Below are 20,276 nucleotides of genomic sequence, written 5' to 3' on the forward strand. Positions count from 1 at the left end.
ACCGTGCAGGAGTACCTGCTGCTAGCAAACGGCGGAGCTATATGGCGGTATAGACTAACTCAGTTAATTCACTGAGTAGCCGTGAAAGGAAAGCACTGTACCCTGTTAGACTCCACAGAGGCACAGGCTAACTGCCCAAACAGAGAGCAGTCAGTGGTCACACAAACACACAAAACTCCTCGCCGCAGGAGCCAGCATTCTAGGGGCTTATTTCAGCCGGGTCCCTGAATACACTCAGACTCAATCTCCTCGCCGGAGGAGCCAGCATTCTAGGGGCTTATTTCAGCCGGGTCCCTGAACACACATACATGTGACCACACTGGCGCAAAGCACATAACATTAGACAATACTAGCGCATGGCCATGCGGTCATGCGCAGCTTATATAGTTGCAGCACAGGAAGCTGCTACCGAAGTTTTGCCCTTTCAGAACCTTCCTGGAGGACCAATGGGATGCGCTGCAGTACCTGAGCATGTGACCCTCGACCTCCAATGGGAGACCTTGCCCTGGGCATGCTCAGTGTGTGTAAATAAGGACTCAGTCCCTGAGAGGCCTGCTCGCCGCAGATCAGTGCAGGGTACCATAGGAAAGCCAGAAAAGGTAGTAGTGACCCTATGCACAGAATCAGCCTCAGCGAGACGCAGGGAGCGACGTCTCCGCTGAGCAGACCCCACTGCAGCCGATGCTGAATGTGAGACCGGAGCAGACACGGATCGAGATTCCCCCTGTGCAGCAGAGGAAACTCGACTCCTAACAGTGAGCATAGATATGTAGCGTGTGACCACCATTGTCACATCAGTGTGACAACCATTGTCACATAATTTGTTATATAAATAAGAGAATATGGTGAATATACAAGGCAGTAATCAACTCAATAGGTCAGGTGTCTTAACTTATGAGTTTTTGGACATCTGACCGGTTCAGTTGAGTACTGAACTTGATTTCCACCATTTTCTCTTTGTACAGTCACACTAGGTACAAAAAAAGAGTATGGAAATAACTAATATTTTTTTGGCCAACTCATATCTGTATACTGAAGAAACACATATAGATGTAGTATTGTATTTTATACTACTGGAGATATGTTTTGGCCAAAAGAATAAGTGTGTGGCGAAGTTTATTGGTGTGTATTGACAGCGGTGAAAGACACAATAAACCAAACATAATTGTTGCAAATTAAAAAAATTTTTATTGAGTCAACAAAGAAATGTAAAAATTTATTTTTTTGTACCGCGACGCGTTGTACCGCGACGGCTTGGAGTAGAGTGACGTAACCGGGGGGTATTAAGAACTGAAGCCTGGCTCACCGTGGAGGAGGCAGAGGTGGCAGGAGAAGGGGCAATAAAACTGGAAGGGTCTGGAAGTTCGGGGATGGGGCTTAACACATGAGAGGCATGAGACACACTGGAAGGGTGAGACACAACAGACAATACAGACACATCGGTAGGTGATGGGGGAGGAATACTCAGAGTTTTTTGTTTTTTATGTGTTTTTTGCGTTTTCCTTTGGGTTTTCCTGGTAGGGGGATGTCTTCTTGGGCTAATAGGATGTTGAGTGTTGGCGGGAGACACGTCAGGATCCGGCTCCACAATTTCACAGTCCGTTTCCATTGTGGAGCGCTCGGCAACGCCAGAGTCCAACTGCATCGTAGTGTGGGGGGGGGGAAACATAAAGCCCTGCTAGGGTCCTGGTGCAGCGTTGGGGGGGGGACATAAAACCCTCCCAGGGTCCTGGTGCATCGTTGGGGGGAACATAAACCCCTCTCAGGGTCCTGCTGCATTGCTGGAGGGGGAGAACATAATGCCCTCCCAGGGTCCCGCTGCATTGCTGGTGGGGGGGAACATAAAGCCTTGGCAGGGTCCTGCTGCATCGGGGTGGGTCCTGCCCGGAAAGCCATGGCTGGGTCCTGCTGCATCGTGGGGGGGCCGGTTTGATACGCCATGCCTGGGTCCTGCTGCATTGGGGGGGGCTTTCCTATATGCCATGCCTGGGTCCTGCTGCATCGGGGGGTGTCCTGCCCGTAAAGCAATGCCTCGGTCCTGCTGCATCGGGGGAGGGCCGGTCCGATATGCCATGCCTGGGTCCTGCTGCATCGGGAGGGGGCTGTGCCGATAAGCCACGCCAGGGTCCTGCGTCATCGTGGTGTCAGGGGAGGAGGTCCAAGCCGGAGCAGCGGTTGTCACGGTGGTGGCGGTGGGATGTCCAACAGAACTCGTCATCGTGTTGGCGCTGTAGTGGAGTACACCTGTGGATGGAATAGAGGTGGCCGTGCAGTGGTATGCAGCAGAGGTAGGAATGGTGGTTAATCGTGACAGTGACAGCACAGTTGGATATGCCGCCACTGTCTGCTGTAAATTACAACTCTGACTCTGCTGCATAGCCTGCACAAAAGCAACATTGCAGGCCTGCATCACACTCAGCTGGAGATCAGGGCTAAGGTGCTCCGACATTCCCTGCTGTATTTGGTTAAAAAAATGATGAGCTGGCCTCTGGAGGTCGGCTTTAACTTGATCAAGGCTTTTGGCGACATCCTGGATCCGGCAATCTAAGAGGTTATGGGACACATCCATTCTGTCACCTAAAGCCTTGATTGCTTCGTGTAAAACCGAGCTCAAGTGCAAAAACTCGGGCATGAGTGACCTATCCGAAGCCCTCTGTCGCTGCCGGGATGAGCCCGCAAAAATGGGTGCAGTGAAAGAGGACTGCGAAAGGGGAATACCTGATGGGGCAGCTCCCTGGTCTCCAGTGAGTGTGGAAGGCCCACCTGCTGCTGCGCTGCTGGATGGCTGGGACGGGTCCGTGGCTGCCTGCTGAAGGACCGCTCCAGAACCTGTTGCAACAGTCGTGCTGTGTGTGCTGTGAAAGAAGAAAACAAAAAATTCAAACCAAAATATAACAAGACGGTACATCTTGTGGAATTTAAAATTACATATTATGTCAATGCAATACAAGCGGAAGCATGTGAGAAATACTTACGTTCTCATGAGAAGGACCGGTCTTAAAAAGGCCAGCACACGGTGGTATTTGTACAGCCGGTGCCTTGCTCCGGAACCACTTGCAGCACGATTCTCTGCGTGAAGGTCCTTGTTGAAGCGGTCCGTCATGGAACGCCAACGTGTTCTTATTTTGTCCACTGTGAAATAACAATAAAATATAATGGTTAGAAAATGTACTTTTGGCCGTGCTCTCTTGACTGTGTGTGATGACAGAAACTCCGAAAAGTTACTTTCATCACACACAGTCAAGAGAGCCCGGCCAAGGTCTCTGCTGCTTCACACTGCAGTGCAATACTTACCAAATGCATTACGGACCCGTGGCGGGGCATTCTCCCAGCCATCCCACAACGCTTGGGCCACCTCACTCCACAACCGACGGAGCGTACTGTTGAATGCGTGCTGTGGATCCCGGCTGTCCCACAACGGGACTCGCCCCTGGACCAGGGTGATCAGGAGGTCATTATCGATCCGGTCATCGTCCCGTTGTGAAACCTAAAATTAAAAGAAAATCATATAACTTTACTCAATCACATTGGGGGAAAAAAATACCAGAAGATGAGAAATGGCAGGAATATGAAAGTCAACTTTCAGAAAAGGATCATACCAGAAAAATTAAAAGAAAATCAAGGGTACAGAAAGGAAGATTCAAGAATATTGAATGAGGACAGTCTGCCTTCTATACATACCCACTGCCGTCTTCCCACCGGACCTTGACTCCGCTGCTCCGTCCCTCTCTGTCCCTCAGTAGAAGTGCTCTATAAAAAAAAAAAAATCAAATTGTCTCATGTGTCGATGTGACAGTCAATACTTACCAAGCTGAAGGACAAAAAACTAACCTCACTGACATGATCCACTTCTGACTGACGTGGCTCAAACTCCTCATCAGATGAAGACTCCACAGAAGACATTCTGGTGCATGTTGAAAGAAAAAAAAGGAAGAAATTAGGACATGTAGATCCAAAAAATTGAAAATAAATGCATTGGCTAGGATATACTCACATTGCTTTGGGGCTGGTCCACCAATGCGTCCGGGCAGTGTCTTGTCTTCTTTGGAGTCTGATGAGAAGTGACCAGAAACTTCCCCCAACCTTCCTTTTATCACCCTGCTGCTATGGGGGAGGCTTATCAGTGTCTAGACAATCTTATCTACAGTCTAGTCAACCTTAGCTAAAAAAAACGCATGCGTCAAAAAAATGCATGCAAACGCATGCACAAAAAAACGCATGCGTCCCCATTGACTCCAATGTATTTTTTGACCCAAAAAAAGCATGAAAACGCATGCGTTTTTATGTGTCCAAAAAAGCCTCTAAAAAATACTACAAGTTGCATTTCTGAAAATGTACGCATGCAGTAAAAAAAACGCATGCGATTGAAAACGCGACCAAACGCGTACACAAAAAAACGCATGCGTTTTCAATGTTAAATATATTGGAAAAAAAACGCATGCATTTTTTTGTGCAAAAAACGCTACAGACAAAAACGCAAGTGTGAAACCACCCTTACACTGCGGTATAACGCGGTCCAATAACGCTGCCATTAACCCTGTTTGAGCGCTGACTGGAGGGGAGTATGGAGCGAGCACTGACTGCGGGGAGGAAGGAGCGGCCATTTTTCCGCCAGACTGTGCCCGTCGCTGATTAGTCGTGGCTGTCTTGCCGCGACCAATCAGTGACTTGGGATTTCTGTTACAGACAGACAGAAAGACAGACAGAAAGACGGAAGTGACTCTTAGACAATTATATAGTACAGTAGATGAGACATTTTGCAATATAAGTTATCAGAAAAATATAGTTGTTTCCGCACTTATTAACCACTTTTTCTCCTCCACTTCCCTTCTGTACTCCAAAAATACAGCTAAAACCTGAGGGATTAGATTACAGCTGTCTATTGCAGTCTATGGAGACAGAATGGTGGAGGTGAAGGAACAAGCAGAGTGTGAAAAAAAGATAAAAACACACACAAATCCTCTTGCTGATACATTCTATTAGGTTTTACACAGCTACACTGGTCAGTACTGTTGTATAATGGCACCATAATGCTGCTGCTTCTGAACATGTGCTACTATGAATATATCACTAGCTCAGAAATAATTGAAAATCAGAGAGAGCCTGCAAATGGGAAACTTAACAAATGCAGAGTACAAAGTCATATAATGGAAGAAAATTGTGTTAATCTTTATGTGGATACACACATGACAGCTTATTCTGAAAATATACCAGAAAACATGGTAACAATTTAATGAATAGCTTCATCATCGGTCTTGACATGTTATTGTTGCTAACCTATTATCAGCCTACCTTGCTTAGGTGAACTGTCTAGCACAGGGTTGGGCAATTAATTTTGCCATGGGGCCGCATGAGAAATTGGAATGGTTTTAGAGGGCCGGACTAATATAATTAACTCATTTTCACCCATACTGTAGTATACATATGCTATCTTTTCATAAACAAACAGACAGGGATGGCTCTGTTTTTGGAGTAATGCAGCCATGTTTTCCTAATCTTGGACAACCCCTTTAAGACTGTACTAAAACAGCAAATCCACCCACTGTAACATAAAAGCACTATGGATTTTCCAGTTGGGGTCTGATCACTGCTTAAAAAAGGGAAACCTACCCCCAGTGACTGGATGACAAGGTAAAATGCTTAAAGGGGCCCGTCAGCGTGTCTTTACAGCTGGCAGTAGGAATATTGCTGTGGAGGAGCTTTTTGTCCCCGATAACAATACACCTTTTGTATAGCAATCCAACGGACCAATATTGAGAAATCTAGTATAGACGTCACATGCAAATCAGGCTGGACGTGCACTGGGGGCGTGTCACTGCAGCAGTATTGTCTTTTAAGTGCATTGACATTCCACAGTGCACTTTTTGCATGATTTGCATATGGTTTCTATGCAAGATTTCTCAAGATTAGCACATTGGATCATTACAAAAAAAGTCTCATTTTTTATGGGGGGACAAGCACTGACACATTTACACCACTGCTTCCGTATTTAAAAGAAAAAACATCCAGGAAGTTCCCTTTTAAAGGGGTTGGCCCGTGAAGAGCAATTATGACCCCTCTACAGGAAAAGAGCTGTCTGTCTGATCACAGGAGGGATCGTCTGCTCACAAGATCCTGCGCCCAAGTGGTGGAACACATACTGTATGTGCAATGGCTATGGGGCTGACAGGAGCCCCAAGTGCTGAGGTATCTGTAACAGCCTCATAGTGTCCTGGGGGACCACCCAAACACTGAAATGGGGTCTCCGCACCCCCCGAGATCACACGCAGCACTAGATGTACAGAGTTTGTATCTGTTATATAGAACACACAATGCATGATACAAAGCAGGAGCTTTCTATACAGGTGCACAGGCATGGAGCCCTCCTATCCCCCCACACAGAGACAGCAACTGCCCCCCAGTCACCCCTGCTGGCAGGCTGCCCCGAGCCTTGCATGCACCCCTCCTCTCCCACCTGCAGCCCCCATGACCGGCCCAGGACTCCCCTCTTCTGCAGCTCTTACTTGCTCTTGTGTGCAGACTCGACATGTTGACTTCTGGGATGCGGGGGGAGGGCAGAAGATTGAGAAGGAAACAGGAACCTGGCGGCGCTGCTGCTGCATCCTCCTGCACAAGGGAACATGGCTTCTCATCACCCGCAGCTCTGCTCACACAGCACAGGGGAACATGGCTCCTCATCACCCTCAGCTCTGCAAGCGCAGTTCCGACAGCGTGTCGCCTTCACTCCAGCCGCCAGTGGTCTTCAGAAGCGGCTGGCCGAGCAGTGCCGGGGGCGGCTGTCAGAAGTGACAGCTAGCTGGCGGGCCGTTTAAAATCATCAGGCGGGCCGGATGCGGCCCGCGGGCCGCATCTTGCCCAGGTCTGGTCTAGCAGGAATCAGTTTTCTCTTTTAGGCTATGTTCACATGCTGCGGATTTTTCTGCGGATCCGCAGCGTTTCCGCAGCTGCTCGTCCGCAGCAGTTTCCCATGCGTTTACACAGATACCAATAAAAGTAAAATTAATTGAGACATCAGTAGGTTAAGTATTTTTGAACATCCATATTGAATCAGGAGCCCCATATAATCCTGTATAAAGGTTAATAGTGGCCCCATAAGATGCTCCATAGACACATTTGCCCAATTTAGCGCTGCAGAAACATTGATTATGGCCCCATAAGATGCTCCATAAAGATATTTGCACCATATAGTGCTGCAGAAACGTTATGGCCCTATAAGATGCTTCATATAGATATTTGCTCCATATAGAGCTAAACAAAAGTTAATTATGGCCCCATAAGATGCTCCATATAGACACTTACCCCATATAGTGCTGCACAAGCGTTGATTATGGCCCCATACAGACACTTGCCCCATATAGTGCTGCACAAACATTGATTATGGCCCCATACAGACACTTGCCCCGTTATAGTGCTGCACAAACGTTATGGCCCCATAAGATACTCTATACAAACACTTGCCCCGTTATAGTGCTGCACAAACGTTATGGCCCCATAAGATGCTCCATACAGACACTTGCCCCGTTATAGTGCTGCATAAATGTTATGGCCCCATAAGATGCTCTATACAGACACTTGCCCCATTATAGTGCTGCACAAACGTTATGACCCCATAAGATGCTCCATACAGATACTTGCCCCATATAGTGCTGCACAAACGTTGATTATGGACCCATACAGACACTTGCCCCATATAGTGCTGCAAAAACGTTATGGCCCCATACAGACACTTGCCCCATATAGTGCTGCACAAACGTTATGGTCCCATAAGATGCTCCATACAGACACTTGCCCCATTTGCTGTTGCTGCAATAAAAAAAAAATCACATACTCACCTCTCGTCACTCGGGCCCCCGGCACTTTCAATATTCACCTGCTCCTCGTTCCAGCCGCTGCTCCATCTTCTTCAGCGTCTTCTGCACTGACTTTCAGGCAGAGGGCGCGCACTAGCCATGTCGCCATGCCCTTTGACCTCAGCGTCACTGCAGAAGACGCTGACGACGGAGCGGTGGCTAGAACGTATAGTCACCTGCTCCTGGCATGGTGCAGTCCCTGCTTCCCAGCGCCGGCAGCTTCTTCCTGTACTGAGCGGTCACCGTTACCGCTCATCATAGTAATTAATATGCGGCTCCACCACTATGGGAGGTGGAGCCGCATATTTATTACTGTACTGAGCGGTACCATGTGACCGCTCAGTACAGGAAGAAGTTGGGGCACCGGGCAGCCAGGGACCTGCAGGGACCGCGCCAGGAGCAGGCGAGTATTATTACACAGCCCCCACTCCCCCTCTCCTGTCGACCCCTGGGTATGACTCGACGAGGAGCCTCCTTGGACCACTGCATCATCAGGCGGCCTGCTGGCGACCCCCTGTCGGCTGCGGTCGGGGCACATGCCAAGGCTGCCCCCCCCCCGGAAATGCCACTGCGTTTACAGTACAATGTAAACCTATGTGAAACGCAATCCGTAGTGCACATACCGCGGAAAAGAATGTGCAGAAACGCAGCGGTTTACATTCCTCAGCATGTCAATTCTTTGTGCTGAATCCGCAGTGGTTTTACACCTGCTCCATAATAGAAAACCGACGGTGTAAAACCACAGTGGAATCCGCAAAAAAACTGTGGTAAATCCATGGTAAATCAGCAATAAATCCGCTGCGGAAAAATCCGCAGGGGACCATTCTACGTGTGCACATACTCTTAGTATTGTCAGAGGGTATTCAGCATAATAGCTGGCATTGTTCCAAACGCATAATAATAACAATAAAAAATTGCAACAAAGCAGTGTTTTGGTTACGACCGGTTAATCCAGAGGCAGTTCTTGGTTTTATGACACAAGGGCAAAGAATTCAGTTTGGCGCCCCCTCCTATAAACAGCTTAGTGAATAGTTGTCATGTGACTACTTAGGCCGGCCTCACACTCAGCGTATAAAAATACGGTCCGTTATTTACGGCCGTAATACGCAGAAAAGTCCCCAAAATAGTGGTCTTTAGCTTCCACATCTCCTTGTATATACACCCCCGCGCCGTGAAGATTTTCTTACAATAAAGACACCTGCATAGAAGATTGGTGAGTGCTGCCGTTTTTCTTTTTGCAAATATCTATGACAGCATTTTTTATGGCTGAAGCACCCGAGATCTGCGGGCCAGCTGCGGTCAATTGGCCTGAGTGTTCACAGTAAGTTGGATCGGTGGTGCGGTCAGCTGCTTTCTATTTACTTACATATATATATATATATATATATATAATATATATACGATACGATACACTTTATTGATCCCGTGAGAAATTATGGTATCACAGCAGCACAACTTAAATCATAAAAATCATAAAGGAATTACATAGTTGACATGACAGTGGAGTTGACAGAAGAACATTATACATTATACATTAGAATAGGACATACACAACAAGTGAACTGAAATGTAGAGAAATAAGTAGACATTCACCTTGGTGGTTTAACCCTAATGTTATTGTTGTACATTCCCATGGCAGTTGGCACAAACGATTTCCTATATTTTTCCTTCTTACACCTCAGAAGTATTAGCCGGTTACTGAAGGTGCTCTTCTGTCTCATGAATAGCTCAGATAGTGGATGTGCATAATTGTTCATAATTGCCATACACTTTTTCAGAGTACTTTTCTCCACTACCTCCCCAAAAGAGTCCAGCTTGCAGCCCACAGCAGAACTTGCCTTCTTAATAATCTTATTCAGCTTATTAGCATCAGAGGCCCGCACACTACTACCCCAGCACGTGATTGCAAAAAAGATGGCACTTGCGACTACAGATTGGTAGAACATTTCTAACATTTTGCTACACACATTAAAAGACCTCAGTTTCCTTAGGAAATACAGTCTGCTCATCCCCTTCTTGTAGACAAACTCTGAGTGGCATCTCCAGTCCAGTTTGCTATCCAAATGGACCCCCAAATATTTGTAACTCTCCACCTGCTCTACCTCCTGACCAGCAATAGTGATCAGTAAGCATTCCATCTTTATCCTGCTATAGTTGGCCACCAACTCCTTAGTTTTCTTAACATTTAGTTGTAGATAGTTACCATTGCACCAATCCACGAAATTCGACACCACCCTTCTGTACTCCTCATCCCCCTGATCTCCCCTAATGCATCCCACAACCACAGAGTCATCCGAAAATTTTCGAAGGTGGCAAAGTTCAGATTTATACTGAAAGTCTCAAGTATACAGTGTGAATAGACACAGTGAGACACATATATATATATATATATATATATTAATATATCATACAGCGCTAGATAGCTTAAAAGCCGGTAATTCAATTGCCGGCTTTTCCTATCTCCTTCTCAAACTCGACATGGTATGAGACATGGTTTACATACAGTAAACCATCTCATATCCCTTTTTTTTTGCATATTCCACACTACTAATGTTAGTAGTGTGTATGTGCAAAATTTGGGCGCTCTAGCTATTAAATTTAAGGGTTAAATCGCGGAAAAAATTGGCGTGGGCTCCCGCGCAATTTTCTCCGCCAGAATGGTAAAGCCAGTGACTGAGGGCAGATATTAACAGCCTGGAGAGGGTCCATGATTATTGCCTCCCCCCCCCCCCGGCTAAAAACATCTGCCCCCAGCCACCCCAGAAAAGGCACATCTGGAAGATGCGCCTATTCTGGCACTTGGCCACTCTCTTCCCATTCCTGTGTAGCGGTGGGATATGGGGTAATGAAGGGTTAATGTCACCTTGCTATTGTAAGGTGACATTAAGCCAGATTAATAATAGAGAGGCGTCAATTATGACACCTATCCATTATTAATCCAATAGTATGAAATGGTTAATAAAACACACACCAACATTATTACAAAGTATTTTAATAAAAAAAAAATACACAGGTTGTATACTCGTTTTTTGGGTTTTCCGGAGCATGCTGGGGTGTCCTCCAAATATTTTGGCACTCTCGGAGATTTAGTTTTTATCAACGTAGCTGCATGATTTGCGGCTGCTAGACAGCCTGAATACATGTGGGGATTGCCTGTTTGTTATGGAATCCCCACATGTATTGAGGCTGTCAAGCAGCCGCAAATCATGCAGCTGCGTTGACAAAAACTAAATCGCCCAAGATACTCAGAGGACACCTAAGCATACTCGGGAAAACCGGAGCAGCGAGTATACTCGCTCATCACTAATAATAACATTTATTAAAGAACCACTCCCATCAAGTTTTTTTAAAAAAAATACACTCACACTACTCTACATGCACATGCACACACATTTAATGAAAAAACTAAATGGAAGCACTACTTTATATATATATATATATATATATATATTTTTTTTTTTTTTTTTTTAAATAGTGCCCTTTTTATCTTTTTTTATGTACAGAATCTGATGGAAAAAGAAGAAATTAGTGAAAAGAAAGTTCCATCTTTTGCAGACCTTGTAAGAACTCCTCAGATTAGAAAATACACTTTTATTCTTATGTATATATGGTAAGGATCATTTTATTTTATTTAATGTATGTAGCATTTTAATTTGTAACAATTTTTTGGTAGGACTACAGATACAGTTGCAGTTAAAAGGGCAATGCCGGAAGAGAAATGTAAGGACACAACACCAATAAGAGCCTTAGGGTATGTGTCCATGATCAGGATGGCCGGCGGTTTTGTCGGAGCGGCTAACCCACTCTGTGCTAAGCTCCGCCCCCTTTCTGGGATTCGATGATGCCGGATGTGTTCATAGCACACATCCGGGATCATCGCACCCCACCTTAGGGCCCTGTGTTATACCTTGCGGCGACGCAGCGTCGCCGCAAGGTATACGGACATGCTGCGATCTTAAAAGACGCGCCGCATGTCCGGAGTCGCAGGGCCACCGCGTGCGTGTTACCACGCATAGTGGAGACGGGATTTCATTAAATCCCCTCCACTATGCTGTAACATCTGGACGCTGCGTGTTTGACGCTGCATCTCTATGCAGCGTCAAACACGCAGCGTTTACTGCATGTGGAAACATACCCTTAGAATCCATGGCTGTAGCCCAGTGGCTGGAGGAAAAATTCTTCCCAAAATCGATTCATTGTAGAGGTGAGTTGTATGGTACCTAGCTCCGCTTGTGGGAATGAAGAATCCTCGATGGCATGAAATTAAGGTTTTTATTACCAAACCCATTTTGGTGCTGGACTGGCGCTTTTTTCAAGGTAAAAAAATAAATGTGCAAGACACTCTGCCTGTGAACTTTGCAAAGGTGAAAATAATTTGAGAAATGTCATTAAAGGGGGGGGGGGGGGGGAAGGAAGTATATTGAAGAGAATGATATAGTTCAGTGACCAAACTGAAATCTAAAACCCACTTAGGTATTTATCGCAAAGTGCCAACACAGCAATTTAACCAAAATACTGAGGTTTTAGATTAGAAAAACAACTGCTACATTAGTGCGCTATAGCGTCTATAGCAAAGAGCTAGTAAGCGCTGCACTCCAAGCTTAAGATACTAGTCACCGATTGCAGTGGAGGTTTCTTCTTGAGAATTAAAGCAATTTTTATTCAAAAGTAAAATTGCCATGCTGTTTGCTTTTTAGCATCTCTTTGCAATTGTAAACCTTTATTGTGATGAGAATAACCCTTTAAGCATGGGATGTCAAACTAAATGCATACAAGGGCAAAATTAAAAGTTTTGACAAAGTCGCAGGCCAACCTTGATATTTGTTAAAAAAAAGTCTACAATTGAGGAAGTTTTTCCTTATCAAATAAAACAATATAAATATGTAAAGGATACATAAACACAGTATTACTCCATGCACAGTATGATGACCCTACTTTATCCCCCACCCTCAATTCCCCTAATAAAGAATGATGACCCCATCACAGTGTCATTCTCCAAAGGTAATCCCCACACAGCTCTCTATACAGTATGATGTGCACAAAATGTCCTCCATACAGTACAATGGTTCCACATAGTCCTCCATACAGTGTAATGGGCCTCACATAGTGCTCCATAGAGTGTAATGGGCCCAACATAGTCCTGGATAAAGTGTAATGGGCTCCACATAGTGCTCTATACAGTATAATGGGGCACTGCATTGCCTTCCATACAATATTATGGCCACACATAGCGCTCCATACTGTATAATGGTCCCACATAAGGCTTCAAACTGTACAATAGCCTCCATACAGTACAATGGCCCCACATAGAGCTCCATACTGTATAATGGCCCCACATGACGCTCCATACTGTATAATGGCTCCACATGATGCTCCATACTGTATAACGGTCTAACATGATGCTCCATACTGTATTATGGCCCCAAATGATGCTCCATACTGTATAATGGACCCACATGATGCTCCATACTGTATAATGGCCCTATATGATGCTTCATACTGTGTAATGGCCCCATATACTGCTCCACACTGTATAATGGCCTCACATTAAAAAAGAAAAAAGCTACTCACCTCTGCCTGTTCCAATGCTGATCTCGTCACTTCATATATCATTCCTACCTGTGGGCACACACGCCATCTCGGCAATAATGCTGCCACTCTCTTCAGCCCGCGCGAGATCCCTGTCTTCAGCCCGCGCGAGATCCCCATCCTCAGCCCGCGCGAGATCCCCATCCTCAGCTCACGCGAGACCCTCGTCCTCCGCACATGCGCAGACTGATGGAATGGAGTGTGGCCTGATGGGGGACTTAAGGTACCTTCACACATAACGATATTGTTAACGATATCGTTGCTATTTGTGACGTAGCAACGATATCGTTAATGAAATCGTTATGTGTGACAGCGACCAACGATCAGGCCCCTGCTGGGAGATCGTTGGTCGCTGAGGAAAGTCCAGAACTTTATTTCGTCGCTGGACTCCTGCTGACATCGCTGGATCGGCATGTGTGACACCGATCCAGCGATGTCTTCACTGGTAACCAGGGTAAACATCGGGTAACTAAGCGCAGGGCCGCGCTTAGTAACCCGATGTTTACCCTGGTTACCATGCTAAAAGTAAAAAAAAACAAACACTAGATACTTACCTACCGCTGTCTGTCCTCCAGCGCTGCGCTCTGCACTCCTCATGTACTGGCTGTGAGCCGAAAAGCAGAGCGGTGACGTCACCGCTCTGCTTTCCGGCTCCCAGACAGTACAAGAGGAGAGCAAAGAAGCAGAGCGCAGCGCTGGAGGACAGACGGCTGTAGGTAAGTATCTAGTGTTTGTTTTTTTTTTACTTTTAGCATGGTAACCAGGGTAAACATCGGGTTACTAAGCGCGGCCCTGCGCTTAGTTACCCGATGTTTACCCTGGTTACCGGCATAGTTGGTCGCTGGAGAGCGGTCTGTGTGACAGCTCTCCAGCGACCAAACAGCGACGCTGCAGCGATTCGGATCGTTGTCGGTATCGCTGCAGTGTCGCTAAATGTGAAGGGGCCTTTAGGAGCAGAGGAGAGTGGCTGCGGTGCTAGTCATGAAGGAGATTACGAGCGAGCTGGGGAGAGTGGTGGCGGTGCTAGTTTTGAGATGTCTTACGTGTCCACTGGGAGGGCTCTGCGTGCCCCTTCTGGCATGCGTGCGATAGGTTTGCCACCACTGATATAGTTCATAAAGACAAAAAAGGGTTTATGGGGATACATAGTAAAAAATAGATCACAACTAGAAAATGAAAACCCTGAAATACAAAACAGATGGAGAAATTTAGAGCTCAAAAGAGCAGGGAAAAATATGTAGACAATCCTCTTATCAAGCTGAGACTGAAGTTTACAGAGATAAAGCATGCAGGCACGAACAGGAGTCCAGACAAACAAAGTGACACTGGAACATCTGGCAGTGATCTGGCCCTAGCCGGGCCATTGTGTGGCACAATGGCCGAATGATGCTGTAATGGCCATGTTGTGGCATGGCAGCAGGTTGGTGATGTAATGGCCCCAAACAACAGTAACAGGGGCTTTTTATACATGATACAGACAAAGACGGCATTGCGGCAAAAAGGGCGTAACCATGATAACATCATACTGCTTAGAAAAACATACATATATTCACATTCACGGACAAAACAATGGTTAAATGTAATGACTTTGAGGCTCTTTATGCCAAACTCTATTAGAACTTGTAAATTTCCATGTTCCTCTTAGTAACTGTCATTGTTCACTTAATACACTTATTTATTACCATATTTTTATCCTTTTTCTGTTCTCATGGCCCTGCAGCTGATCCATTTAACCTGTGTGAATGTCCACTATACCTGCTAATGGCCATGATCTCATCTTGTGTCTCCAATCTGTCTATGACTTTCAGAAGTACATCTTAGAATTAGTTGTTTTCTAACTTTGCACAAGATGGCTGCAAGAGCCAACATGGCTGTTCAGTATATTATGACTGACCATTCTCTTACAAGTCCCCCTCTTGTACTCTGTATCCAGAGTACAAGATATAGTGCTGTAATATTCATGGGTGAATTATTGAAAATAACATTATCTATGTAATTCATCATTTTATGTATGTGTGTGTGTGTGTGGGCAAAAATCCCTAAAAATAACACAAAACAGAATAAAAAATAATTCAAATAATAGTCCCAAAAAACATAAGTTGCATAAAAGTTAAGTATTTTGGTCCATGTTTTGTCTTTTTCTTCTCATTCTTTGACTTCCAGATTTTCCCAATCTTCTCCCCCGCCCACACTATCAGAGTCCCACTGTATAGTGTGAAACATCTTCTCCCGATCATTCAGTAGGTTCATGGTCCCAGGAGTCGAATATGAAAATGTTCAACTGACCTAGGGAGAAGAGAAAAAAGTGGAGTATCAATCCTTACCAGAAATCTCAGTAGGATTCTTAAGAAGTGTACACTGATCAATATGAAAAATTTTAAAACCTTTCTAGTTTGATTTGTTAACTCCGCGCACTCCTAAAACTATGATGCCAATTCTTTTGATTAACAACAAAAGTACCTTCTCAATTAGCTTCCCAGGATCCCGTCTTTCTGATATTTTTTTAGCTATAACCTAAGCTTCTTTAACAAATTTAGACCTGTAGGATTTTCAGTGGGATCTGTAAAATTAACCCCTTTACCCCCAAGGGTGGTTTGCACGTTGATGACCTGGCCAATTTTTACAATTCTGACCACTGTCCCTGTATGAGGTTATAACTCTGGAACGCTTCAACGGATACTGATGATTCTGAATTTTTTCTCGTGACATACTGTACTTCGTGACAGTGGTAACATTTCTTTGACATTACTTGCGTTTAATTGTGAAAAAAACAGAAATTTGGCAAAAATTTTGAAAATTTCGCAATTTTCCAACTTTGAATTTTTATGCCCTTAAATCACTGAGATATATCACACAAAATACTTAAATAAGTAACATTTCCCACATGTGTCCTTTACATCAGCACAATTTTGGAACCATTATTTTTTTCTGTTAGGGAGTCATAAAAGTTAAAAGTTGACCAGCAGTTTCTCATTTTTACAACACCATTTTTTTTAGGGACCACATCACATTTGAAGTCACTTTAGGGGTCTATATGATAGAAAATACCCAAGTGTGACACCAATCTAAAAACTGCACCCCTCAAGGTGCTCAATTCACATTCAAGAAGTTTATTAACCCTTCAGGTGTTTCACAGGAATTTTTGGAATTTTTAACAAAAAAAGAACATTTCACTTTTCTTCACAAAAAAATTAATTCAGCTCCAATTTGTTTTATTTTATCAAGGGTAACAGAAGAAATTGGACCCCAAAAGTTGTTGTGCAATTTGTCCTGAGTACGCTGATGCCCCATATGTGGTGGTAAACGACTGTTTGGGCGCATGGCAGAGCTCGGAAGGGAAGGATTGCCATTTGACTTTTCAATGCAAAATTGACTGGAATTGAGAGAGGACGAAATGTCGCGTTTGGAGAGCCCCTGATGTGCCTAAACAGTGGAAACCCCTCAATTCTAACTGAAACCCTAACCCAAACACACCCCTAACCCTAATCCCAACCCTAACCACACCCCTAACCTGAACACGCCCCTAACTCTAATCCCAACCATACGCCCCTATCCCTAAATTTAGCCCCATCCCTAACTTTAGCCCCATCCCTAACTTTAGCCCCAACCCTAACTCTAACCCCAACCCTAACACTAACCCCAACTCTAACTTTAACCCCAACCCTAACCCTAACTTTAGCCTCAACCCTAACCCTAACCCTAATAGGAAAATGGAAATAAATACATTTTTACCCTTTTTGTATTCTCATGGCCCTGCAGTTGATCCAATTAATCTGTGTGTATGTTCATTATACCTGCTAATGGCTATAATCTCATCTTGTTTTTCCAATCTGTCTATGACTTTCAGAAGTACATCTTAGAATTAGTTGGTTTCTAACTTTGAACAAGATGGCTGCTAGAGCCAACATGGCTCTTCAGTATATTATGACGGACCATTCTCTTACAGGCCACAGTTTTGTGCACTTCTGAAAAGGACACCGCTGAACATAGGCCAGACAGAGTCCAAAGTAACTATGCTGCCTTATATAAATTGGATCCCATGGGGGTTTAATTTGAATCATGTCACTCGGAGATTTAGACGAAAACCCTGATGTAAGTGCTCAACGAATGCTAGGATAAAAAGTTGAGAACAAAAGCTTGAACTCAATCCACAAAAAAATAAATGTCACCCCTCAGGTCCGTCATCTGTCAATAGAAATATAGGGGGCTTCCATGTTACCTGTAGTATGAAAACTCTGTAAAAGCGCTATGGATTCTCTTCCAACAAAAAATCCAACAAATTCTGCACTCCCAAATCCAAATGTGCCTAAACCACATTTAGAGTCCACATGTTTGGCAGGAGTATAATTTTCAAAATTGGGTCTCTTGAGGTAGGATTCTTCTCTTCTAGCCCTTAGGGGCTCTGTATATGGAGTCCGCAAACTATTTTAGGAAAATCTGTGCACTGGAAGGCAAATAGTGCTCCTTCCGTACTGAGTCTCACTGTGTGGCTAAGAAATACTGTATAGCCACATATAGAGTATTTCCATTTTCCATTGTGGTAAAAAATTTAATTATTTTTTCTTCAATGTCCAATGGTATAAAATTCTCGGACACACCTGTGGTGTCAATATGACCACTGCACCCTTAGGTGAATTTACTAAGAGGTGTAGTTTGTAAAATGGGGTCACTTATTGGAGATTCTGCTGTTCTGGCACCTCAATGGCTCTGCCAGTGGGCCATGGCATCCACAAACCATAACAGTAAAATCTTCACTATAATATGGCACTACTTCCCTTCTGAACTTTGCACTGTGCTTGAAAAGTAGCTCCCGATTATGTGCAGGGTATTGGCACAATCAGGAGAAACTGCACAACAAACTGTGATGTCGATTTTTACTATTTGCCCTTATAAAAATTAAATATTTGGGGCTAAAACAACATTTTAGGTGTCAAAATGCTCACTGCACCCCTAGATGAATTAATTGAGAGTTGTCATTTGTAAACTGATGTCACTTATAGGGGGGTTTCTGCTGTTCTGGCACCTCAGTGGCTCTGCCAATGTGACATGGCACCCTTAACCACTTACCGGCATCGGACGTACTATACCGTCCGATGCCGGCTCCCCTGCTTTGATGCAGGGCTCCGCGGTGAGCCCGCACCAAAGCCGGGACATGTCAGCTGTTTTGAACAGCTGACATGTGCCCGTAATAGGCGCGGGCAGAATCGCGATCTGCCCGCACCTATTAACTAGTTAAATGCCGCTGTCAAACGCAGACAGCGGCATTTAACTACCGCTTCCGGCCGGGCGGCCGGAAATGACGTCATCGCCGACCCCCGTCACATGATCTGGGGTCGGCGATGCTTGTATATTGTAACCATAGAGGTCCTTGAGACCTCTATGGTTACTGATTGCCCGTCGCTGTGAGCGCCACCCTGTGGTCGGCGCTCACAGCACACGTGCAATTCTGCTACATAGCAGCGATCAGCAGATCGCTGCTATGTAGCAGAGCCGATCGGGTTGTGCCTGCTTCTAGCCTCTCATGGAGGCTATTGAAGCATGGCAAAAGTTAAAAAAAAAAGTTTAAAAAAATGTGAAAAAAATAAAAAAAACATAAAAGTTTAAATCACCCCCCTTTCGCCCCAATCAAAATAAATCAATAAAAAAAATATCAAATCTACGCATATTTGGTATCGCCGCACTCAGAATCGCCCGATCTATCAAATAAAAAAAAGTATTAACCTGATCGCTAAACAGCGTAGCGGGAAAAAAACTCGAAACGCCAGAATTACGTTTTTTTGGTCGCCGCGACATTGCATTAAAATGCAATAACGGGCGATCAAAAGAATGTATCTGCACCGAAATGCTATCATTAAAAACGTCATCTCGGCACGCAAAAAATAAGCCCTCAACCGACCCCAGAGCACAAAAAATGGAGACGCTACGAGTATCGGAAAATGGCGCAATTTTTTTTTTTTTTTTTTTTTTAGCAAAGTTTGGAATTTTTTTTCACCACTTAGATAAAAAATAACCTAGTCATGTTCGGTGTCTATGAACTCGTACTGACCTGGAGAATCATAATGGCAGGTCAGTTTTAGCATTTAGTGAACCTACCAAAAAAGCCAAACAAAAAACCAATGTGGGATTGCACTTTTTTTTGCAATTTCACCGCACTTGGAATTTTTTTCCCGTTTTCTAGTACACGACATGCTAAAACCAATGATGTCGTTCAAAAGTACAACTCGTCCCGCAAAAAATAAGCCCTCACATGGCCAAATTGACGGAAAAATAAAAAAGTTATGGCTCTGGGAAGGAGGGGAGTGAAAAACGAACACGGAAAAATGAAAAATCCCCCGGTCATGAAGGGGTTAAAGGGAACCTGTCACCCCGTTTTTTCAGTAGGAGATAAAAATACCGTTAAATAGGGCCTGAGCTGTGCTTTACAATAGGGTATTTTTTGTCCCCTGATTCCCTACCTATGCTGCCAAAATACCTTACAAAAGTGGCCTTTTTCGCCTGTCAATCAGGCTGGTCAGGTCGGATGGGCGTGGTCACAGCGCTGTTTCTCCCCCACATCTTGCTTATGTTCCTGTTGGTGGCGTAGTGCTTCTCGCATGCGCAAGTGCCGAATGCACTGCGCAGCTGTAGAAAAAGAGCGCGCTCGCCGCTATTCAGCGGTTTCTCGGTGGGCGCGGCCATCTTCCTGAGGCTGCGCGTGCGCAGATGGAGTCTCCTGCTTCCTGGGGCTTCAGGAAAATGGCCGCGGGATGCCGCGCATGCGCAGATGGACATTGCGACGGCCATTTTCCTGAAGCCGAGTTCAAATCTCGGCTTCAGGAAAATGGTTACCGCGATGTC

The 20,276-nt window shown here is 44.9% G+C and overlaps 1 protein-coding gene across 1 annotated transcript in view; it reads left to right on the top strand.

The window, feature by feature from the left end:
* LOC138637695 (solute carrier family 22 member 2-like) overlaps positions 1 to 20,276 on the top strand; it is a 207,939-nt gene that overhangs the window by 146,534 nt on the left and 41,129 nt on the right. Inside the window, exon 6 of the mRNA XM_069726559.1 lies at positions 11,354 to 11,460. Coding sequence (XP_069582660.1) covers positions 11,354 to 11,460 — 107 coding nt within the window. The remainder of the gene's footprint in view (positions 1 to 11,353; positions 11,461 to 20,276) is intronic.

This window comes from Ranitomeya imitator, chromosome 5 (assembly GCF_032444005.1).
Source record: "Ranitomeya imitator isolate aRanImi1 chromosome 5, aRanImi1.pri, whole genome shotgun sequence".
NCBI classification, from domain to species: domain Eukaryota; kingdom Metazoa; phylum Chordata; class Amphibia; order Anura; family Dendrobatidae; genus Ranitomeya; species Ranitomeya imitator.